Source organism: Convolutriloba macropyga, chromosome 5 (assembly GCF_964194025.1).
Source record: "Convolutriloba macropyga chromosome 5, txConMacr16.3, whole genome shotgun sequence".
NCBI classification, from domain to species: domain Eukaryota; kingdom Metazoa; phylum Xenacoelomorpha; order Acoela; family Convolutidae; genus Convolutriloba; species Convolutriloba macropyga.
In genome coordinates, this window is record NC_134472.1 from 17,645,470 (window position 1) to 17,671,033 (window position 25,564).

At 34.5% G+C, this 25,564-nt stretch overlaps 2 protein-coding genes across 4 annotated transcripts in view; one reads left to right on the forward strand and one right to left on the reverse strand.

Moving 5' to 3' along the window:
• Positions 1 to 25,564, forward strand: part of LOC142339191 (ruvB-like 2) — a 510,084-nt gene that overhangs the window by 6,136 nt on the left and 478,384 nt on the right. The window lies entirely within an intron of this gene.
• The window catches only part of LOC142339188 (unconventional myosin-XVIIIa-like), a 171,524-nt gene continuing 159,642 nt past the window's right edge, over positions 13,683 to 25,564 (reverse strand). For all 3 annotated transcript variants that reach the window (XM_075388990.1, XM_075388988.1, XM_075388989.1), the window contains 3 exons: positions 21,839 to 21,996; positions 21,568 to 21,681; positions 13,683 to 14,091 (listed from right to left, as the gene is read on the reverse strand). In XM_075388990.1, the coding sequence (XP_075245105.1) occupies positions 14,037 to 14,091; positions 21,568 to 21,681; positions 21,839 to 21,996 (327 nt within the window). In that variant the 3' untranslated portion in view covers positions 13,683 to 14,036. The remainder of the gene's footprint in view (positions 14,092 to 21,567; positions 21,682 to 21,838; positions 21,997 to 25,564) is intronic.

The window sequence follows — 25,564 nt, forward strand, 5'->3', positions numbered from 1 at the left end:
TCAACTCGTGTTGAAACCATGATAATTGGTCGAGGAAATTTACTTTTTAGTGTTTCTGGCGCCTCTTTTGTAAACAATGCTCCTTGATATTACAGAGCACTGAAGGCTTGTTTACTTTGACATTAGCAAGACTGTTCAGACATCGCATTATTAGGTCATTTGTGAGCGGGCTGCTTTTTATCGTGGGAAAAAAATTTTCACTCTGGTCATTAAAAAGTATGGCCGCCAATAACTCATAGCTTCAACTTAGGAAAATTTTAATCTTGAAATGATAATATTAAATTACCAATGACTAAATGACTCAGCAGGATTCTTAATGGAATTTCAGGACATTCCATAACTTGAGTGTCAGACATCACTAACCCAAATGTCTACGCTCCTTGGAAGTGAAGAAGAAGTGCTCTGCTGTGTTGGCTTTAAATTGAAACAAGACTCCGGTGTCATTGATTTATTAGGTTCATTTATCGGGCTATTTATAGGGTTGAATTGTTGGTTCCGGCTGTGAACTCAAATAATCAATTTCACTTTCCAAAATTCGTTTTTCGGTTTTTTATCGTCGAGCTTTCGAATTGCTTCATTGTGTTTTCATTGAACTTGTCCTAATTTTAGTTGAAGTTTTCGTTTTCGCAATTCCAGTGAGTTTTTGAACTCCTTCTGTTGATCTTCCACTGCCTACTATCTGTTTATATCCATCAATTTGTTCTCCTAGTGTGACTCTATTTTCGTTAGTTACAATATTTAAGCCTCCAAATCAATGATATTAATGGACAGTTTTGAAAAAGACAACTGAACCAGCTTCAAAACAGATCATTTTGCCTGCTTTTGATGTGGTAACCATTTTTGTTGACCAAGCTCTAGAATTTTTTGGTGCCGCTCGGGCTAATACCGATCACCATGCGTTCGGTATTTTGAGAACCCTGTTTCCTCATCTTTCATCAACTCTGCTTAGCAGCTTTCGAAACTGTTCTTCATCTGCAAAGTAGTCGTGTATTTCCATAAGCGGATAAGACGACAATTTCGGTTGAACAGGCGCAAACCGATTTTTTATCGCGCAACTCTGATTACTCCTAATTGACTTCAAGAAACGTCTTTCATGTTGCACAGTTTTCTGTTCCCATTTGCTCATAATTTTTCTTTTTTTCGGCCTAAGACCACAACGTTTTTCTTACACGTCCAATTTACAATCACTTCCAGATAGGATAGAAATTTCTCTACTTGACATGTTCGTCTTGACCAGTATTCATAGCTCGGAGAGGCCAATTCCTTGACCTTCCTCGTCAATACTGACCTTGTTGAATTCCTCTGAGGTGATGAATTGGCTAGATCTGCGGCATCACTCGCAACTGACTTTCGATTAATGAAAATTATTTTGAAAAATTAGTATCAATTATTGATTAATTGAGTTGATTTTCGAGTGATTCTACCAACAACTAACAACTTAAAGACAATTACGTCAGTGAATTCCAATACTTCAATTTCAGTTACTTAAATATCACCGCTGATGTCAAAATTTAAAAAAAACTATTGCGGAACCTGGTTCGATATCATCAAAAACGAATAGCGGACTATTTCTTGATTCAAATTGAAAATCTTTACTCGATTTCACAGTTTAGATCATTTTAAACGGCTGATGATCAAATAGTTTTAAGTATGATTCAAAAAACATGGTTTGAGAACCTCCGTTACAACCCAAAGTTTTGAAAAAATTCTCGACAAGTTAATGTCAATTGATAAAGATCATCCGTGAGCTTTCCAAAAGTATATTGGTTCGAACATAAAGTCGACTTTGGAAAGATGTTGGTTACAATAATGATGATGAAGTAAAACGATTTAAAACAGACGCATTTTGCTCGAAAAATTGTTCAATTGAGCAAAAACTACGTAAATATATCAAAGAAATCACTAGCCCAAACATCACTAACATGTCAGACATCACTAGCCCAAACCTCTACACTCATTGGAAGTGAAGAAGAAGTGCTCTGCAGTGTTGGCTTTCAATCGAAACAAGACTCCGGTGTCATCGATTTATCAAACAAAAGTTCATCTTCTTCATCTGTGCCTCTGTTATTGAACTCTTCTTAGGGTTGACTTGTTGGTTCCGGCTGTGAATTCAAACAACCATTTTCACTTTCCTAAATTCGTTTCTCGGATTTTTCTTCCAGCTTCTGGGTCATTGTGTTTTCATTGAACTTGTCCTGATTTAGGTTGAAGTTTTTGTTTTTGCAGGTCCAGAGGGCCTTTGAACTCCTTCTGCCGATTTTCCACTGCCTTCTATCAGTCTATATCTCTCAGTTTGTTCTCCTGGCGTGACTCTATTTTCGTTAGTTACAGTATTTAGTCCTCCAACCCATTATAATAAGGGAAGGTGTTGAAAAAGACAATTGAACCAGCTTCCAAACAGTCTATTTCGCCTGATTTCGATGTGGGAGCATTTTGTTGACCAAGCTCTAGAAGATTTTTTTTGGTGCTGATCTGGCTAACACTGACCACCATGCGTTCGGTATTTTCAGAACCCTGTTTTCCTCAACTTTTATCAATTCTGCCTAACAGCTTTCGAAACTGTTTTTCATCTGCTAAGTAGTCGTTTATTTCCAGAAGCGAATAAAACGACAATTTCCGTTGAACAGGCGCAACCCGATTTTCTTATCGAGCAACACTGACTACCATTCATTGACATTATGAAAGGTCCTTCATGTTGCTCAGTTTTCTGTTTTCATTTGCTCATAATTGTCCTTTTTTGGTTAATCACCACAACGCCTTTTTTACACGTTCAAATTACCATCAATTCCAGATGGGATAGAAAATTCTCTTCTTGATATGTTCGTCTTGACCAGTACTCATAGCTTGGAGAAGCCATTTCTTTGAGCTTCCTCATCGATGCTGACATCGTTCAAATCCTCTGAGGTGGTGAATTTACTAGATCTGCGGTATCACTCGCAAATTAATTGCGATTACTGAAAACTATTCTTAAAAATTAATATCAATTTTTGATTAATTGACTTGATTTTCGAGTGATTTTACCAACGACTAACTCCTTCAAGACAATTAAATCAATGAATTCCAATACTTCAATTTCAATTACTCAAATATTACTGCTGATGTCAAAACTTAAAACAATATTGCGCAACCTGGTTCGATATCATCAAAAAGAAATAGCGGACTGTATTTTGAATCAGATTGTAAATCTTGTCAACATATTTACTCAATTTCACAGTTTATATCATTTTTAACAATTGATGATCAAAAATTTTAAGTATGATTCAGAAAAAATCCGTTTCAACCCAAAGAGTTTTAAAATTTCTTGACAAATTAATGTCATTTGATAAAGATCACCCGTGAGCTTTCCTATAGTATTTTGGTTTAAATATAAAGTCAATTTCAGAAATAAGTTAGTTACTCTAATGACGATGAACTGGAACGCTTTAAAACAGACACATTTTGCTCGGCAATTCGTTCAACTGAGCAAAAATTATGTAAACATAACAATAGAACAAATTAATTTTTTATTTCGAGTGTTTTAAAGAAGGAAAACACAGCAATAACCGCATAAACTACGTTTTCGTTCACAAAATTTGATTAGTTGGAGCGTACTGTAAATTGAATAGTCTGTTCAGTCTTTACCTGACTATTAGCTCATGGTATTAATAGCACATGAAGGGCTGCAATAGAGACTGGAAACATACAGAACAGGAAACTCTAAATTTGATGGACTTACTTTTTGTTATTTTTTACTGAAAAAAGCTTACTCTGTTCTCAATTAAACACACTTGGATGCACTAAACGAAGTCAAACTTAATGTTAAACTCTGGTAGCAAAATTTTAATGTTTTTTTTATTTTTTGAGTTCAGTAGGCTGTTTTTTGAGTTTAGTAGGCTGTTTTAATCATTAATGATAAACTTTCTAGAGTGTTTTGTTATTTCAGTAATTGCTATTTCCAGATCTCTTCCGAAGCTGCCACCTTCTGACAGCGGAACGCGCTTTATCCCACGAGGACGCCATTGAAAAAAGCATTACGGGGAAACACTAGAAGCTTTTCGGCATGAAACTTATTTGATATTTTGGAGTCTCTGGTAACAATAAAATTTTCATTTCGCATTTTTAACTACATTTCTTTTAAAATTTAAACTTTAGTTACAATATTTGAGGGTAAAGCAGTAATTCTAGCCTTCAATCACTGCTTTGTCGTCAAATATTGTAACTAAAGTTTTAATTTTAAAAGAAATGTAGTTAAAAAATGCGAAATGAAAATTTTATTGTTACCAGAGACTCCAGAGACTCTTTGAAGCAGATTGACATTTTTGGACAGATTTAACTATTCATGTTGAACTGAATAGTAAATGCATCTCAACGCTCAATGAATGGTTGCCATTCGCTATTTCATTTGCTGCATGTTATACTTGATTGCAATTAGGTTACCGCTGGCGGCCAAAGAGATGAAAAACAAGAGATGCAAATTTGCAAAAGAAAATAAGGAACCACGGGTCTCACCAGAAATTTTGCTTTATTACTAAGTTCCATTTGAGCAAATTCTAACGTGTTTGAATTTATCTATTGCGTATTTCTTTTCCCAAAGTTTCGTGCATTTTTGGAGTAGCTGTATAGCCGTTTAATTTTTTTTGCACTTATAAACTTTATTTTCAAACATGTCTAAGAAAAACACCTACTCCTTTAAATGCATGTTAAACCATTTGTAAGCATCTTTTTGTAATCTCTATTTTTAAGGGGTGTTTGACAAACAAAAAATTCCAAAAATTTGTAACACCTTCAATATTAGTTGTTCCGACCCTCTTGAGGGGGGAGGAACTATATACTCAAATGGTTTTTTTTTGTTCCGTGAATATCCGCTCGATATATTCATCGTAGAGAGTTGAGACTGGTATCATTAGAAAGCTCGTCCAGCGTAGAATATGGAATTAAAAAGATTTTTTTAATTTTCGTTTTCTACAGGGAGTTATCGAGGTTTAAACTTCTGAGAAAAGAAGAGTGAATTCACGTTGTTTTTATTCACATTTTCCGGAATTTTTGCCTAAATTTTCGTCAATTTTGCTAAAATTTGTTATAATTTTTAAGAATAGTGTCGTTGATTTTATTTTTAAAGACGAACAAGCATTGTTGATTCTTTTGATTTAATTTTTTTGGTCAAAAAATCTGGATAAACATTTCAAAATTTAGCCTTTTTCATCAAAAACAGCACGAAACAAGCTACTTTAGTCCACTTTGATTAAATTTGCCGACAGTATACCCCCAAACAACACTCATACAATCTTTCTAGACTCAGAGGGGGGCTATTCTACTTCAGAGTCCGCTGAGAGTGCACTGTAGTTAAAACTTTGCCGTTTTTTGCTAAATTTACTCGTTGATTATCAAAAATGCAGAATTTATTTTCAGTTTTCAACAAATTATCTATATCTACAACATTCGAAAAATCAATTGTTCCTAACGGACAATAAGTATTCGCAGGGCTAGTTTCAGGCCATTCTTGGACTGTTACAATAAAAAAAATCGGGTTGTAATCAGTCGGTCTTTTTTTTTTAAAAAAAAAGACTTTTTTTTAATAATAAAGAACAGAACACATCAAATCAAAACTCAAGAGTGATAGGTCCAACCAATTCGCTTGCTAAGCAGCTCCAAGCTAATGCTTTTAATTTCCTAATTGAAATTTTATGGTCGTTTCTTTTTTTAAAAATAATTGACTTTTCAATAAATAATGGCCTAATTAACTTTTCACCTATTTTTTTTCTTAATTTGTACAACTTCCAGCTTAGTGTCAGCAAAGAAAGACCGCTTCTTTGTTCTACTGATTCAACATAAATTCTCGGTTGCAGTTTTAAGCCTGAAGTTAATGTTTTCTGGCTTTGATACTACAAGATTTCAGATTTTTTTTTGTTTTGATATTTGCCAGTTTTTCACGTTTTCTAATTTTGTCACATTATCACATTATTGACAGTTCTCATGTCACCTTATTAGCATTCAGAATAAGGCACAATTGAACATATTAAAATCGTGAAAGATATACATCATCGTTTTAACGGCCTCGACGCCTCTTTCTTGAAGAAATCAATTGAATATTTTAATTTTGTCTCTAACTGTCATTTATACTTTGTCGTTTCGGTCGTATGAAATTTCCTGTATAGTGATAGCTTTCATTGACTTTTCATGGAAGAATAGAAGAACCGATATTCTGATATAAGTAGATAGCTGATGGCTTTCACGACTTTGAAAACAATCGTTTTCCAAAATTTAAAAAAAAAACTTTTTAACTTCGCAATTTTGTTCTTTTTATGTTTCTTTTTGTGACCTAATCTCGTTAGTTAATTACAGGTCAGATATGACATTATGGGTGTCAATGGATTTAAAAGGATTGGTGTCCCAAAATCTTTTTTTAAAGAATTTGTTATGACCTTACTGGATTCGACACCGGTTTTTTCACAAAAAAAAGTAAACTAATTTGATTTTTGTCTTATTTGACGTTCTTTTTGTAGATGCAAGAAATTTTCTGGATAATTACAGGTCTCGAGGGCTTCCTTTTCATGAATAAAAGACCCTATTTAAATAGATCTTTTTGTAATTAATGCCTTTCATGACAGTGAATGTAATTTTGTTTCGAAAAAAAAAAATTAAAAGTATTACATACTTTAGCACTTCGCTTTTTTGTCTACTTGTTACCTAGTCTTAATAATGAATGGCCACGTACTACATTATAGATGTTTGAAGAAGGCGCAATCAAATATATTTTGAGTGCCAAAATTTGGCTTGACGGTTTTGACAGCGTTTTCTGGCAAGTTTCAATTGAAATTTTGTTTTTTCTTTGTTCTTTTTAGCCGCTTTAAAAAATGAATAAGGACAGGTCCTAATGCCCTTCTATAGAAGCAGTGGTAATCGTAAATTTGTGGTATTATTAATTGATTCCTAATGGTATTTTTTACTTTGAAGTTAACTGTTTCAAAAAAATAAGTTAATTTTTTTACTTTACTGTTTTTGTTCTTTTTTGTATAATTGTTACCAAACCTTTTTATGGACTGGTCGCATATGTTTTCTTTTAATTTATAAGTTCTTTTTAATTAGTTTTAGGTTTATCTGACGGTATGTTGACTTTGTTCGTCTGACTCGCTTTCTTAATATTGACATATTACAGCAATCTAATGCATCACTTTTTACTCCACTGAGTTATTTGCTTTGGAGGCAATCTTATCATTCATACAGAATTTTTTGAAAAAGACTTGGGCTTTTTGGCGATTCGCAAAAAATAATTTTTGGGTTTTTCTATCTGTTCCTCATTTGGTAGACAATTATGCCAAAATTGTGGATGGGCGGGGTCGGAACCTTATGTGCCATCGCACATTACCGAGCCGCCTTGTTTTCAATTGCGTCTTTCTATTTTGTTTTGCAGTTTTCTAATTTTGTTTATTCGTTTACACTCCGGCTGCTCAAATGTTGGGCAGAAGAAAAGACAAATTAACGTTATTCAGTTATGCCTTCTTGTCTATTGCCTGCCTTTTCCGTTGACTACTTTTTTGATAAAGGGGGAGAGCACAAAAGCAGTGTACGTTTACTCAGTCATGTACCTGTAGAAAAAAATCTCACTGGATGTTTTTAATTAGCCGAAATTAAAAAATTGTCAAGCTTCCACTTTCTTCAAGCTTTGAGGCTTCTTTAGTTTGCAAAACACTTAATCATTTTTGTTTTCCCTCATTTGAGCACATTCAAGAAATAAACATACAACAGCTAACATCAAATAAACTGCTTTCGAACGACAGGCAGAGCAATTTATTTTTTGGGGGGAGTAGATTAGAAGTTTTTAATGGTGACAAAAATCCTGACCCCAGATGGGTTTGAACCCGCAACTTCTAGAATAAGAGTCTGACATCTAAACCAGTCATCTAAAATGGCGCGTATATCAGCAACACTACTCTATTTAATGCCTTTTAAATGCTGATTGCTTTCCAGAGGATCTGAAAAGGGCACATATCTTTCCTTTCCGTAAGCAAAATAATAAATCAGATTCGGCAAACAGTAGGCAAATATCTTTAGCAAACAAATGTTACAGCAAAAAATTTTGAAAAAATCTGTTACCAAATTGTCGAATATTTACACAACAATCCTGGAACACATAATTCGAATTTCTGAACATTTCCACAATAGATGCTCCTGTTTCCTTTATTTAAGAGATTAGGATTAAAGTAGACAACACAAAATGTAAACATCATTACTCGAACTGAGAAAAAAACTTCTTCACTGCGTTGAAAATGAGAAATCGACGAGGAAAAGGAAATGTATCGGCTTTTGTGCTGATACAATTATACTTTTTTTTTGAAAAGTTAGCTCACGAACAGAACTCAAGACTATTGACTTTGGTAGAGTTGTTTTTGAATTCTTTCATATTAAGGCGCACCACAAGGGCCCATTTTATGACCGCTCATCCTTAATATAGACATCAATGATCTGCGTGCATAAATCAAAACAATTAACTAGCTTAAAATTTATATTTTCACAGATGAGCATCTTGAGGAATCTTAACTTTTGCAATAGGCCGTATTGAGAATTCGTTTGACTAAAGTTTCAATAAGAACACGGATCAATTATATTGTTTTGCAACAATTGCCAGTTAAGGGCAACAATTTATTCGTTCATACATTTTGGAACAATAAATTGAACTGTTCCATGTGTTAAAAAATCTGTTTTTTTTTACAAAATACTCAACAAACGAAAAAAAGTCTAACCTCACGAAAAATGTCAACAGGAAAAACTTTGTACTAAAAAGGGACGCATATGAATAAACATAAACCAAATAATGTCGGACGAATTCCTCTCGAACGACAGGCGGGTCAATTTAGTTTATAGGGGGGAGTAGATTAAAAGTTTTTGATGGTGCCAAAAATTCTCATCCGAGGTGTGCGAACACCAACCTCCAGAATAACAGTCTCACATATTAACCACTCATCTACAATGGCTATTATATTAGCAATAAACTTTGTTTGACAAAGAAAGCAACTTAGATCACCCAAAAATGAAAAATTCAATAGTCAAAGTGTCACTAAGTCAAAGAATACTCCAGAACAAAATCCCAAACGGTCAAGCAAATTTGTTGCAAAGACACACAATTTTACAATGATCGCCTCAAAAATCGTTCGAGAGCAGTTAACAATAGGGAGGTGATTGCAAGATATGCACAACTAAGATATTTCGCTGGGTTCCTATTTTTGTCCCGAGAAATTTTGCTACCCTGTAGCAGAGTCGATTGCTTACGGAACAAATCGGCTTTCATCTGAATGTCAAAAATTTTTGGTTGATGAAGGTTTGCGCTGAAAGTTGGAAAATTATCACGTCTTCAAATCAAATATCACGGAAGTAAATTTGAACACTTTAAACTAAGGTTCTTTACCATTTCAATTTTCAGGCTAACCCGTGCTTGAGAAAAAGTAGAGCAGAATTGGGGATGAGAGGTGTCGGAACATTGTCTATTCCCAATGCAATTATTTTATCTTCACAATTTTCACTTGAAGAGCTGACAGACTTTTGGGCTCTTGTAGATTGTTCACAATTCTATTTCAAACTTTAAACAAGGAGGCTCGTTACTGTGCGTTTGCACATGATGTTCCGACCCGCGCTCATCTACATTTTTGACTTAACTGTCTTTTGACTTATATTTTGACAGAGCTAATCAAAAATAGATGATTGAATTTAAAAAAATCGTTACACAACATAACTAACAATTGAATTAACTAACGCCATGCCGCATAATAAACGAGATCTGCCATTAAAAAGACTACGAAAAAAAACAACAACAAAAACCAGGAACAAAAATTTCACGGAGAAAACAGTATTTAAATTTAAAAGCACCTAATAAAAACGTCAAATTACAATCAGAGAAAAACCTGACACAAATTTAATTTTTCCTAACTACACAGCAGATGGGAATTTTTCTTAATGAGACAAGGTAACAAGTCGACAAAAAGGAGAAAAAATCAGGCGAAAGTCAAAAACCAATCAACATTTTTTGAATCAAATATTTTCAAAAGTCTGAAAAATCATTAGCTTTTAACAAATTATTCTTCACAATATAACTACAAGGACAAAGTAAAACCAACAAGCCCTGTCTCGGCTTGTTAGACTAAGCCATAGGAAAGGACAAAAGATGCAGAAAAACTGAAAAAAAATACGCAGAAAACATTACAAACCTTGCGAAAACACAAATTAACGAATCATTAGCAATTATCTTATTATTATGTATTCTTATTTCAATTTCTAATTATTCTAATTTCGCTGATTCAAATTATACTGATTGAATAAAAAAGTTCAATTGGGCCACATTTGAAAATCATTGGGATCCTTTATTACGCGATTGTGCTACAGGAAGAGAAAAAGAAACAAAAAAAACAAACTCACATAACTTTTTATGAAAACGCATATTGTCCAACAAACAAATTATCAGTTACGTCAGAGTATCAGTAAAGATATTATTTTTTAAAAAACAAGGAATTGTATGGTACCTCTCAATGATGAGAATAAGTTACAAGTTGACGAAAAGCACAAAAAAACTGAAAAAATTGAAAAGTCCTTCAGAATCTTAAAAATGTATAAAATCATATGCTTCGAGACTATTCGCTATAAACTGAATGCTTCAGATGCAGAAAAACTGAAAAAAAATACGCAGAAAACATTACAAACCTTGCGAAAACACAAATTAACGAATCATTAGCAATTATCTTATTATTATGTATTCTTATTTCAATTTCTAATTATTCTAATTTCGCTGATTCAAATTATACTGATTGAATAAAAAAGTTCAATTGGGCCACATTTGAAAATCATTGGGATCCTTTATTACGCGATTGTGCTACAGGAAGAGAAAAAGAAACAAAAAAAACAAACTCACATAACTTTTTATGAAAACGCATATTGTCCAACAAACAAATTATCAGTTACGTCAGAGTATCAGTAAAGATATTAATTTCTAAAAAACAAGGAATTGTATGGTACCTCTCAATGATGAGAATAAGTTACAAGTTGACGAAAAGCACAAAAAAACTGAAAAAATTGAAAAGTCCTTCAGAATCTTAAAAATGTATAAAATCATATGCTTCGACACTATTCGCTATAAACTGAATGCTTCGGAAAATATCAATCATTCAGTCCTCAATTGCAAGCTAATGAAACCGCCCAGAATTTTACGGCTACCTTAAGAAAAAAAAATAACAGGCGAAAACAGCAAACAAAAAAAAATTAGCGAGAGAAGTGTCGAAGCCATTAAACATGAAGAAATATATCAAATTTATGAAAATTTGAGAAAACCGGTAGTATCAACGCCATTAATTTTAATAGCTTTCAACGGGAGCTAATGAACACGCTAACTTATACCTCAATGAGACAAAAAGGATGTTTGTCATTTAAAAGTCATCAATAAGACATTGCAATAAGTCAATGAATATGAAAAAAAACAACCAATAACAATTAAGTGAGAAAGTGCGAGAAGAAAGTGTCAATCCAATTAAACCAAAAACCTTCCACTGGAACATTTATTTATGATGGAACAATTTTTCTAAGCCCATAAAACTATCAATATTAGGATGTGTAAACATTCCAAAAGGAACCAAAAACACAAAAGTATCCAATTTTTTTTTTAAAAAAAATATGAAAACTCGTGCACCGAATAGTTAGAAGGACTCAGTTCACGAAAAAAATTAAGATTGGTTGTTTTTCAAAATAATTTTCAATATTAACAGCCATTAAAATCAATAGCTTTCAAGGAAAGTCAACAACTACGCTCAGTCAAGCCTGGATTGGAGCACAAGGACATTTGTCATGCATACTTAATCAATAAGACATCACAATAAGTCTTATGACTATGGAAACAACAAAATCACGAGAAAAGTGCAAGAAAGTGTCGAAGTCATTTAAACCATTAGCTTTTCTCTGAAAACGTTATCCATGATCTACTGAACGTCTTCTCAAAGCCAATGGGAGACATTGTTGTCAGGATATTGTGATAAGATTTCAAGAGGAACAAATAAGAACATAACCAACTAATGTCGGGCGAATTGCTCTCAAACGACCGGCGAGCGGTTGGCTTGGTCAGTAGCTAGCCACGGGTGAGGGGGGGGGGGGGGGTGCACCGGGGGCTGATGGGGGCAGCACTGGGTGGGGGGGGGTCAACAAAGGGGGGGTGTCAACCTCTAAGAACCGCCCCTCACACCATAAGTATAAGTATAAGTATCCAAGACGGTTTGAGCTGAAACAGACCTGAAAGGCTCTAAGAGCACATAATGCCCGCTGGGCGCTACCTGTTTATCCCGTTTTTGAGGACGAAAAGTCAAAAGCGTCAGACGAAAATTTGGTCAAGCGAAAAATCGCATAAAAAAAGACCGACAGGACTAATATAATTGCTACAAACTTCGTTTGAGAGCAATTAAAAATATCCAAGAAAAAATTTAAAATTTTGAATTCTTTTGGAGTTGAATTCATATAACAAGTAGTTACAAGATAAAACCGCTTACCAAATTATTTTTAGTTGGTTACAGTAGAAATGAAGTGGTCGTGTCATTACTGAGACTGATTTACCATTCACGAAAATAAGTTTATGATCGGTTATGTTCAAAAATTTCTCAAAACTCATTTGTAAAGTGTTAACAGCCATTAGCTGTCCCTTCAAAGCTCTAATTAGGTTCACTTAACGCGCATCACGAAACCTACTAAACTTTTAGTCAATGTCAAAGTCTATGTCAAAGGACTCCAAAAATTTAGTACCTACAAAAAAATCAAAATTTCATTTAAAATTAGGCAAACTCACAGTCGAAGCAAAAAAACACGAGCGATTCCTTGAAAACAATTTTTTGTTCATTGGGCTTCATTTGACTGTAAATCAGGCTTGCTATTTACTGAACCTAGATGTGAAAAGTGACTAGTGTCTAGGTTACTCAAGGAAACAAAAAACATAAGAAAATTTTTTTTAAATGCTCTCAAATAGATTTCGATTTTTTTAATAGTAAACTTCCCTATGAGACCAGAACTAGTCTTTGTCGCCTTTTGTCAATCAAAAACTCAAAGTTGAATCATTTCGTGGCGTGAAATTTAATTTTTAATTAATATAAAAAATATCTTAATTTGAAGAAAAATTACACAGTGAACAAAATCATGCCAAATATCCCGTGTTCACACAAAACTTCAATCCGCGATAACTCGAAAACGAAATTAAAAAAAACTTTTTAGTTTCGAATTCTACGCTGGAGGAGCTTTTTAATGATACCACTCACATTTTTCTACGATGAATATATCGATCGGCCAAAATTGTCTGAACCAAAAAAAAACCATTTGAGTATATAGTTCCTCCTCCAAGTTGGGTCGGAACAAATACGGAAGGTTCTGTTCTTCAAGCACCAAAAAATCTATGTTCGACTCCTTGCCTTGCTTATTTCACTTATTTTTAAAATGTAAATTGGCCATGCTTTTGCTATGTATTTCTGGCCATGATAGCCTCCTAACCAAAAATTTTTTCAATTTATCAACAAATCACATTGCGTTCTCCATAACCAATAAACTGGACATCCTGCTGTGTTATTATACTCAAGAGCTGAGCATTTTCATGGTCTTTTGTTGGACTGAAAAATCCTGGTTTCGTCTGTTTCTTTCCGTCATTTTGCCAAGTCACTGGATATAGATTCAACTATTTTGACAACAAAAACGTGTAATTTGAAATTATTTCGATAAATTTACTTTTAAAGCTACAAATGGATGCTATATAAAAGTTGAACAAAATAGAATACAGTTTATGTATCAGAAAAGAAAACGTTCAACAAAGAATTGATACGACTTCAGAAGAGCGCCTTGAATGTAAGGTGAATTAAAAGGCAAGCTGTTAATTTACATCTTAAAAGACAAAATTTAAATAGTCCCACTTGTCGACAACATTTTGAGGTGGCTTCTCTCAGTTGCTTCTTCTTCTTCTTCTGATCGAGTTTGAATGTCGGATGACCCTAGTTGAGGAACATGTTTACGAAATGGGGTTTCGCACAAGATTGTTTTGGTGAAGAGTTGCGCGGTTATGCATCTGCAGTTGATGAAAGTTCAGCTGCGGCCGACCCGTAATCTTCGTCTCTAAAATATGGAATAAAATTAACCAGTCCAAACATAAGGCTTCCAAACACCATCTTTTTAAGGCTTCTACCGATTGTACTAGGAAAAAGCTAGAAAGCGCTAAAAATCCCGCTGAGAAAAATGGTAGTTAATATAACCTACAGATAACAGAACACAGCCGCAGAAAGACTTCATGCATGTTGCTCATTGACGAAGTCAGCTAAAGAGCTGAATTGACAAAACAAAAATAGCCGGCAGATTGCCGGAAAGTAGCCGCCGTTGACATTTTGACCTCCATTGGAATTCAAACAGAATCAGAAAAGATGCAAATATATAGCCTTTTTTAAAACGACAAAAAATTGAGTTCTAATTTGGTGAGCAGTTTAATTAAATTACTAAATTATACAATATCAGCTTCTAGTCTGAAGGATGTTTAGCGTAACACTTACTAATTGGCATTCGACCTTATTAATTTTGATAACCTAATGCACTTTGACTTAATGGCCAGGCTTTAACGGTTTACCCCGTTTCTTCAGATTTTGCTATCTCGACAGTACTTACTATATTACGCAAATTTGATTAAAAGAGTTCTGAACTCCATTTAGTGGAGACAGTGAGAGAGAGGTACAACCAGCCCAGGGTGAAACGTGATCAAACTTAAAATGAACTAAATCACACAGCGGGACAAGTCTGGAATTACGAACCAAACAATAGTACAAACTAACGATCTATCCATCAGCTTCACCAGAAGAACAACCTCTGCTAGCCAACAAGGCGAAAATCATATAAAATCATAAATACGAAAATCATAAAACATACCCGGCAGGTTGCCGGAAAATAGCCGCCGTTGATTCCAATAAGCATGATTGGGATTGAACGAATAGGATATATTGAAAGAAAAAAGATTTTTGTACAAAAATATTTTTCAAGTCCGATTTATTTTGATGGCATTTCGTAGTTGAACATACTTCCGTTTCTTAGAGGGAGGCTACAGGGGCTACTATCAACACCAATAAGCATTAGAGGTGGTAACTAAGACTTATAGGAACGACGTTTAAATAGCGGGCATCTAAAATTGGGCTTTATGGGTTTATCCCGTTTCTATTTCTGACTTCAATTTTTTATACCGACTCTGTTCATTTTGAATTGCTTTGCTTAGCAACTGATTTTCAAATTCACTTTTAGCAGAATGAGAGAAGAGAGAAACTAGCCTAGAGAAGTCAAAAAGATTTCACGCAAAATGTCGAAAAAGCGGCAAAATGGTAAAGCGAAAAAAAGTTTGACGAAGTAAAAAAAAAATACGAGCGCAATAATAGCCGGCTGAGAAGATGAGGGCGGCTATTAAAAAAAAACAAAGAAACTCATTTCTCGTCACTTATCTCCAAGTCACTGATTCAATTAACAAGCTGCACAAAATAACGTTTAACACTACGGAACCATAAACATGGGAGCCACCAGCTTTCTTCGAAACTAAAGAAACAAAAAGTAAAAGGAAAATTAAGAGAATTTTACTAATATCTTTGTGGTCAAAGTCGTTAACACGCAGACCAAAAACAGGCATTCTTTAAAAAAAAACATAAACCGACAAATGTCAGAAGAATTGCTCTTGAACGACAGGCGAGGCAATGTAATTCAGGGTCTGTAGCCTAAATCAATTTTTCTTGATGGGTGCTAAAACCTCTCCCCCAACGGGATTCGAACATTTGACCTCCCGATCCATAGCCACCCGCACTCACCACTGCGATGAGTCACTAATATTCCCAAACTGTAACCGATTATATATTAGCAACAAGCTTTACTTCTGAGAGAGCAAAAGAGATCACTCAAAAATGATGAACGAAAGCGTAAAAAAAATCACTTGAGAAGTCGTTCTAGAAGAAAAGCGCAAAATTGTCAAGCAAAAAAATTGCATAAAAAAGACACACACTTATACAATAATTGCTATGAACTTTGTTCAAGAGCAATTAACCATCAATAACAACAAAATAAATACTATATTTTATCATTACAACTGAGTGACCACGAAAAAAGTAAAAACAAATGCAGGCAGTAATCTGAAAATCATTAGAAAATTTTGAAATTACGGGGCGACATAATGATTAAAGCATTAGCTATAAACTGGAACCATTCAAAAGAAACATTATCATTTAAATAGAATGTCGGGGACACCTCTCATGGATGCGACTCGGCATCAAGACAACAATATAAAAAACAGAGCAAAAATGGAAAAAATCTTTTTAAAAAATTGCGGAATCATTACAAGCATTAGCTGTAAAACGAGACCATTGAAATTCTGCAGAAGACCAGCGAGATCTGTAACTAACGACACTCCGCGATAAGACAACAAGAAGACCAACAAAAATTTGCAAATTAAATTAATTTTGAGAAAATAAGTAAAAAATACAATCTGTAGCTAAATACTTGAATGACTGATATATCCAAATTACTCTTGTTAAATTAGATGATAAGGGATATCGTTGGTATGACTAAGTGACTAATAACTAACCTAGTCGGCAGATTGCCGGGAAATAGCCGCGATAGACGCTTGTGGCCTAGCATGAGTTGAACAACTAAAGAAAAAATATAGACAGATCGACCGAACCTTTAATAGACCACTAGACTTTTTGGGTTAGATTCGGATTGCCAATTTTATGACACACACGATCTGTAAGTAAAAAGCCCTAAAAGAGCTTTATCAAAACTGATATTCGAAATCAAAAATTCAAGACTAAAACTCAAGAATTAGGGAAATAAGTTTGGCACTACTTAGATGCACACTATCGATCTTTAACTAGTAAATGTTCATAAAATTTAAAGTTCCATAAGTGAGTTCAGAAGTTATTTTTTGTGTGAGGTAAGTCACGCAATTGACCTAAAAACAGAAATGATTTCACGCACACAAATTTTAATTGCTAAGCAGAAAAAGTCACTGAAGTCATTGACAAAGTCAATTGCAAGAAGTCAGGTCATAATCATCGATTGAGACGACGAATTAAAAAAAACATAGCAGGACAAGTCCTGACGTACAATTCAAAAAAATTTCATTGACTAAACAAAAAATTAGACCCAGAACGGACTATGAGTGAATTGGGAAAATTATTTCTGAAAAATCAGATAAAAGAAATAAAAAAAAACAAAATCAATGTCAAAATGCCGCCAAAAACCAGTAGCGAGAAATTGAAATTTGGTTCAAACAATAAACTGGGCTTATAATGAACCACGAATGGATTGGGGAAAAAAATTAGAACAGAACCTGAATGAACAGAAAAACAATGATGAAAACTGATTGTTGAACAGAAAATTTTTGAATGCATGCTATTTGATTGAATTTCGTAGTTATTCATACTCAGGTTTCTTAATGAGAGGATGCAGTGGCTAACATAAATGCCAAAACATATTAGAGATATTAACTAAGATTTATAAGCACAAAATTTATAAGCACAAGTATCCGGCATCTAAAATTAGGCCTTATGGGATTATCCCGTTTCTATATTATTTTTGTTCTTCGAAAATGATTCTGTTCACATTAGATTGCTTTGCTGAGCAACTGCTGTTTATAAACCCTTTGAGCAGAATGGACAACTGAAACTAGCCCAGAGAAATCAAAGATTTTATGATAATTGTTGAACAAGCTGTGGTCTACGGTAAAACGAATCAAACTTTTGTTCGACGAAAAAAACATCTCAGGACAAGTCTTGAATAACACTCTAAAGAATCGAATTGTAACCATGAAAACTGACTAAGAGAAGAATTCGATAGCACAAGCCAAACAAAAAGACATTTCCAAAAATTGAGAATTATCAAAACATAGCTGGCAGATTGCCAGAAAATAGCCGCAATAGCTTCGTAGATCTGCAGTCTCAAAAACAGTAAAAAAGACCACAAAAATTCGTCTTTTCATTGAAGGCTGATATGTTATATTTTGATTAAAAATCTGTATAAGTTTTTGCTGCCTCTATTAGCTGCTCTCGAATAACCTTCATTTAGAGTGACACACACCCATTTGAAATTATCTCTTTGAATTAAAGTATATAAAAGTCAATTTCAAAGTAAAGAAGTCATTTTTGAGAGTGAGGTAAGTCAAATGCTACCAAAAATTTAATCACGTGAATCAACAAAAAAACTCGCTCCACTAAGAGCGAAAAATGACGTCACACACGCATTTCAGTTGAAATTGTATGAACGATTGAACAAAAAGCAGATTTAAAGTGGTTGTGACGTCATATGGTCAACAAAAATCGCGACGACGAAATAAAAAACCAAGAGAAGGCCAATAATAGCCCCAGCTATCGCTGTGCGGCTAATAAACATAATCTGCCTTTTAGATACTTTGGTTGACAAGGTAACACGAAACGATAAATAGTATACACAAATTTGAAAAAAAACCCACAAATGGTTGTTTCACAGATACCTTTCTGGACAGACCCAAGTAGAAGCAAAAACCATAAATTGAATTTTTTGTAAAAGCAAGTTTTTAATAAAATCTCTTAATAGAATTACTGTCATTGTCCGCGAAACATTTTTGTGTAGTTAAAAATGATTGGATAACCCAGCAGCAGCAGGATAGGCTACTCATTAACTGGCAGCTTGCAGTGAAAAGCACATTAAAAATTGCATTTACTAAACCGAGATAAAACTAGAAAACCGGCAGGCTACAATAAACATAAACCGACTACCGTCGGATGAATTGCTTTCGAAAGACGATGTGGGGGGGGGGGGCAATTTAATTCAGGAGCGTGGCTTTGGGGGCTATCAATGAAGAGGTGAAGCTTGAAAAGTCATAGAATGATCTAGAATAAAAGCGCAAAAATTTTCAAGTGACAAATTTTGCATAAAAAGACTCACACGTTCACAATAATGGCTTCAAACTTCGTTCGAGGGCAATTAAAAATTCGAGCTATAATCGAACTAGAGGGCAGAAACTTCCAAAAAGAGAAACACAATTCAAAATTAAAAAGGTTCAAAAACTATTAGAAAATAATTTCAAAACATTTCTGTAATGCTGTAATAATTTCTCTAACTATTCATTACCATAATTTTAAGCTTTTAAAAAGCTTTTTTTACCATCTTTAACTAAAATAAACTGAAAATAACAAAAAGTTTTCAAAAACAAACTTGAAAGCAAAATTTAAAAGAGGTTGCTACAATTTGTGGTGTCTATGTCCTCAACAAATTATCGGGTTCAGTAGAAGACAGTCATTAATTAAAGCCTGAGAAATTTTTAATTGATTCACTAAAAGTTAATAAAGCCCATAAAATGTTCTAAAATGCAAAAAACTTAGAAAATTAGCAAAAACTAATTGAAAGTTGCAAAATTCAAACATATATCCAGATCGTCAGAACCAGTTCTGTTTTGTGAAAAAAACTTCATTATTCATTTCGAGGCCATAAAAAGTTTCTTTGACCTATAAAAATGAAAACTACTGAATAAAGACGAAAACTTGAAAAAATTAGCGAAAAATGCTTGGACTCTAGCGTTGAAGTTGACATAAAGAACAAAAAAACATACCCGGCAGATTGCCGGAAAAAAGCCGCCGTTGATTCCAATAAGCATGATTGGGATTGAAATAACAGAAGATATTGAAAAAAAAAGATTTTTGTACAAAAACATTTTTTTAAGTCCGATTTATTTTGATGGCATTTCGTAGTTGAACATACTTCTGTTTCTTAGAGAGAGGCTACAGGGGCTATTATCAATAACAATAAGCATTAGAGATGGTAAATAAGACTTATAGGAACGACGTTCAAATAGCGGGCATCTAAAATTGGGCTTTATGGGTTTATCCCGTTTCTATTTCTGACATCCATTTTTGTACTAACTCTGTTCATTTTGAATTGCTTTGCTGAGCAACTGATGTTCAAAATCACTTTTAGCAGAATGAGAGAAGAGAGAAACTAGCCTAGAGAAGTCAAAAAGATTTCACGCAAAATGTTGAAAAGGCGGCAAAATGAGGTAAAGCGAAACATTTTTTTATTCGACGAAGTAAAAAAAAAACGGAGCGCTATAATAGCCGGCTGAGATGATGAGGGCGGCTATTAATTAACCAAAAACAGCATAGAATATTTTGCATAGCATAATAGCCATATAAACTTGGATCGACCATAAAACTAACGAAATTATCAGAAAAACTAAAGAAAATTGACAACAACAATGAAAAATTGCTGCATTCAGGGCTCAAAAATGGCAACTGACCTTTTCAGCTAGCTGAGTTCTTCTATCGCACCTTAATACCCCCCGAGCTTTACCTGTTTATCCCGTTTCAAAAGCTCAAAGTCATTGAAAAAGGTGTGAAAACAAAATCTTACAAAAAAGACAGCGCATCAATACAATCCAAATCCTTTGGATCGTTAAAATAGGAGAGCTATAAAAGCCGAATGAGAAGCTGAAGGCGGCTATTAAACAACAACTAGACCTTGAATGGTCTATGAAAATTCGATAAAAAGTAAAAATCAAGGTCAATTTGGGGCATGTTCACAAAAAAAACTAGCAAGAGAGCTTTTTTTGTTCAGCAGGACTAATATAATTACAACAAACTTCGTTGGAGAGCAATTAAAAATAACATAAAAATGGCACCAGTTTCGGCGCACTTTTCATTTGACTTTTAGTATTAAATTGCCGCCAATTGAGTTCAGCTGCTTGAAATTGATTGAATCAGCTGATTGAGAGGGAATTTTAGATCACGCGAAACGCAAAAAGTCAAGGGCGTAAAAGTCACTCAAAAAGTCAAAATTGTTAAGCAAAAATTTTGTATAAAAAAGACACACGTTTACAATAATTGCTATGAACTTCGTTCAAGAGCAATTAAATAAGACAAGTTCCATCAATGTTTGTTTCTGGGACAGCCCATAACGAAGTTGATTTGAAGAAAAATTTGCTGATTGTTTCTGAAGACAAGCAGTTTGATCATCCAATTCTTTAAACAAAAAAAATTGAGCGGACAGTTTTGCCCCGAAATTAATGACTTGGTGTTTCAATGTGATTTTCTATTTTTACTGAATCAGGGCGAGGCGTTTTCATCAGACCCAGAAATACTTTTTCAGGAAGAGGAAAGAAAGCTAGCCAGTTCGCTTTATAAAATAGCCAATGAAAAGCAGCCGCTATTTCGCGTCCCAATATATTACCAAACGATTTGTGCGGCTGAAACATTGAAATTATTTTACACTTCATAAAAGTAGAGCATGATTTAACTTCTGGGCAAAATGGATCAGGACTCTTGGGAAGTCTCTTTTTCGTCTCTGAAGGAGATACTACAGTACGGCAACAGTGTATATTAGACTATTACTTTATTTTGACTTATCGCGTCATTGATGCATTGAAACGAGGCCTATAGGGCATAGAGTAAAGACTTCTTTTTGCCCGTACTGTTACACTATCTGATAAAATACGCTCGGTTCATTAACCAATTAATAATTTGTAAACCAATGAACTATTAAGTATTAGTAGATGGTTAGTTTGGTTTCATTAAGTACTAATCTTTGGTTATATTTTGTACTTACTCTGAGGATATAGACCGAGTGCTATTAAGTACAAGAGCATTGCTACTTCTATTCACATCATCGTCCTCATCGCTATTGAGAGACCCTCCCTCGCCATCCTCTTCGTCTTCGTCACTAAAATAATAATCACCAAAGATAACTAATCTAACCATACCCAACACGACCGCAGATTTCTTAAGAAAAGCAAACTATTTCAGCATCACCAGTTTTCGGTATTTTAATTAGCGGAAATTAACGTTATTCTCGTTTCGAGTAGTACACAAGTAGTAACCTCAAGTAGTAGCTTTGAGATGAGTGCGAATTATTCAGGTGTGCACTGCTGTTCATGTCCTGCAGTGACCTCTGCAGCAAAGCTATCCTCTGATTAGCCACATTCAGCTCCTGCTTCACACTCCCATTCACATCCTCCATATCTGCCAGTTGCCGCTCCTAGAGTGCAGCGAGGTGTTACCGGGGGAAAGTTCCCTACTGGACTTGTAATGTTATTTGAGCTTACGAAACAAATTTCGACGCACTTATCGATTGACTTCGACTAATTGCCAGTTGGATCCACCTGCATTAAAATGTATGAGACCAATTCAGATCAAGCAAAACGCAAAGCAAAATGGAAGAGTCGTGCAATATACATTCTGGAACTAATCATACCCAAAACAGACATATCAAGGTTTTTCAAATTGCAGTCAAGATTTTTCTCACTTTTTAAATATTACTAATAATTACAGTGGGGGAGACGGTAAGTGCCGTAGATTGTGGTATAGTTTTGTAGATTATACCAAGCTTATTGTCAGAAAAAATCCGCGATTGCATCCCATGACTATGATTAGGATTGAAAGAACCAAAGAAAAAATTTGGATTGCATTTGGCAGTTAGGCTTATTTCAGCTTCAGAAATCTGTTTGGCGTAGTTAACAAAAACATAGCCCGCAGATTGACGGAATCGCTGCGTAATCGACGTGTATGCCGTACAATACAGATAGAAAAAGATACAGAAATGAGTTGAGAAAGTTATCGGCACCTATTAAAATCTCAAATAACATTCAGTGACGATTTCAGATGGTTTGTTCAATTTGACCTTAAACACACTCTATCGTTTACAGTTTTTAAAGTGCAAAAATCAATTTGTTAATTGAGGTACGTACGTCACCTATCATCAAAGTCTCGTCACGACAGGCGGGGCAATTTAATTCACAGGGGAACATTTTGGGTGCAAAAACTTTCGGGTTCGAAACCGCGATCTCCCGGATAATAGTCAGCAACCCTAACTACTCAGTGATATCTCCTTTGTAGAGTCCAATTTAGGTCACACAAAAAGCCGAAATCAAGCGTTAAAGAGTCATTCAACAAGTCGAGCGAAAGAATGTTCTAAAGCAAATGTAAAACGAAAAAGGCCATCCGTCAGACGACAAAACAAAATCAAGCGCACCTCAATATAGCTAGGCTCAGCTTGCAGCTCCGCAGCCATAAAACTCCACAATTTGCAACTCGAAACCAAATCACAACATAAATTGTTATGCAATTTCCGTTCAACAAATGACAAAAATTGACAACTTCAAAATTGACAAAACAATGAAAAGAATACAGACCAAGAAACAAAACAGAGTAGAAATCAATTAAAACTTTTTAATCACAAACTGCAACATCTAAAAATGCTACTTTGAAGTTTTCGGCGTCGTAGATGTAAAACAAAGTGATCACTACAACAAAGTCAATGAGAATAAATCGAAAACCTATGAATTTTGAACAGTGTGACTGGCGCAAAAGCTTCCAGCGAAAAGAACATTTGTTGAAAACAATTCAAAGAATTCTCATTGACTGAACAAAAACTAGGCCTGAAATTGACTAGGAAGAGACTTGAACAAACCATTGAGAAACAAAACCCGATAGAAATGAACAGCAGTAAGAACTGAAACCAAATTGCGCTCATTATTAAGAACTCATATCAAGAAAGCAAATTTGTGACCAAAGACAATTCTCTTATCCCACCTTAAACTTGTAAAATTTTGCTTTGCAAAACTACTGCTTTTTTCACTTCACGTACCGTTTCAGCGTGCCCACAACTCCAACTTGACTTCAAAAGTCACCAAAATGTGTGAAAAAAACCGACTAACGTCGGGCGAATTGCTCTCAAACGACCGGCGAGCGGTTGGCTTCGTCAGTAGCAAACCAAGTTTCAATAAGAACACGGATCAATTATATTGTTTTGCAACAATTGCCAGTTAAGGGCAACAATTTACTCGTTCATACAATTTGAAACAAAAAATGGAACTGTTGGAACAACTATGGACTTTTATTACCAATTATGATAAAACTGTCGGCTAAATTTCTCATTTTTTCCTTGTCGGTTAAACGCCCTGTCAGCCAATTTTCCTGGCACCATTTCAATGGCTTCCTATTTTTGATCTGAGAAATTTTGCTGTCGTGTTACAGAGTCACTTGCTTATGGAACAAATCGGCTTTCATATGAAAATCAAAAATTTTTGGTTGATGAAGGTTGCGCTAAAAGTTGGAAAATTATCACATCTTCAAATCAAATAACATAACCGACTAACGTCGGGCGAAATGCTCTCAAACGACCGGCGGGCGGTTGTCAGCACCTAGCCACTGTTTAGTAAGGCTAGCTTTAGCTTTATTGAAGGGGCGTGAGGTGAGGGTAATATATGATGACATCACGCCACATAACAGCAGCTGAAGTGCGGCATCAACAAAAGAGATAACGAAAGAGAGAGAGAGAGAGAGAGAGAGAGAGAGAGATAGACAGAGAGAGATTACGAGATAAAAAGTGAACGAGAAAGAGAAGGAAAGAAACTCCAACAGAGAGAGAGAGAGAGAGAGAGAGAGAGAGAGAGAGAGAGCTATAAAAACTCTCCATGATGAGATTCGACTCTGTAGCTTCTAGTTTTCTAGCCTTGTTAGTAATTAAACCAAATATAAAACTGAAAGTGCAAAACTCAAAAAAAATTCCACATTTCGCAGTGAAAAAAGTCCAAAACCATTCTTTGTCTCTGAAGTTCTGTCATGTAGCCTATCTGCAAGACTTTAGAAGTTTCGATGGCCAGTAATGATCGTTAAACACAGAAAAGGAAAAAATATTCCTTGAACAGAAAAAAGCAAATTTTAACAAAATCTTGCTAAAATTCGTGTTATTAGTATCTTTAGAACCATTTCACTTTCTCAACTAACTAGTATCCGTAATTCAAACATAAAAGTTTCACTGGCTCAAAAAGATCCATAAACTTGGAAAATGACAAAGTATCGAAAAAATAAAAAAAAAAGATTAAATTTTATCAAAAAATTGCTTGAAATTCGAGTCATTAAAAAATTGAGAACCATTCCATTAACTCTAGAAACTATGCAGAAGCCTATTATCAAACCTCGGAGGAGTTCTCTGGGCCCTGGTTTTAGAAAAAAATAAGAAAATCAATATTGAAAAAACCTGAAAAATTTGCAACTATTTTTTATTAAAAATTTGCGTAAAATCGTAATACTAAAATCTTGAAAAGCTTTGCATTACATCTATAAACTATGCACTAACCTATTATCAAACCTTAGAGGAGATTCCTTGGCTCTTGAGGCAGGAAAAACCAAAAAAATTAAACAATTTCAAAAAACTTAAAAACTGCAAAAAAAATTTAAAAGCGTGATATTGAATCCTGAAAAAAAAATTGCAAGTTTTAAACATAGCCGGCAGATTGCCGGAATAGCTGCGAAAGAATAGACTTGCCGTATGATAGAGATAGAAGAAGATACAGGTATAAGTTGAAAAAGTTATCGACCCCGCTCGAAAAGATCTGTAAAAAAATTAAACTATAAATTAATAAAGCTTGTTAAAATTCATTGCGCAGAAGTGTTTTCATTAGGGACCCTTATTACCCATATGAGTTCCTTTGACCTTAAACTAATTCAAAATAAACTTAAATTTTAAAGTGCAAAAGTCATTTTATGGAGTGAGGTAAGTCACTTATGATCGAAATCTAATCACGCAAAAACTTTTGCTAGAG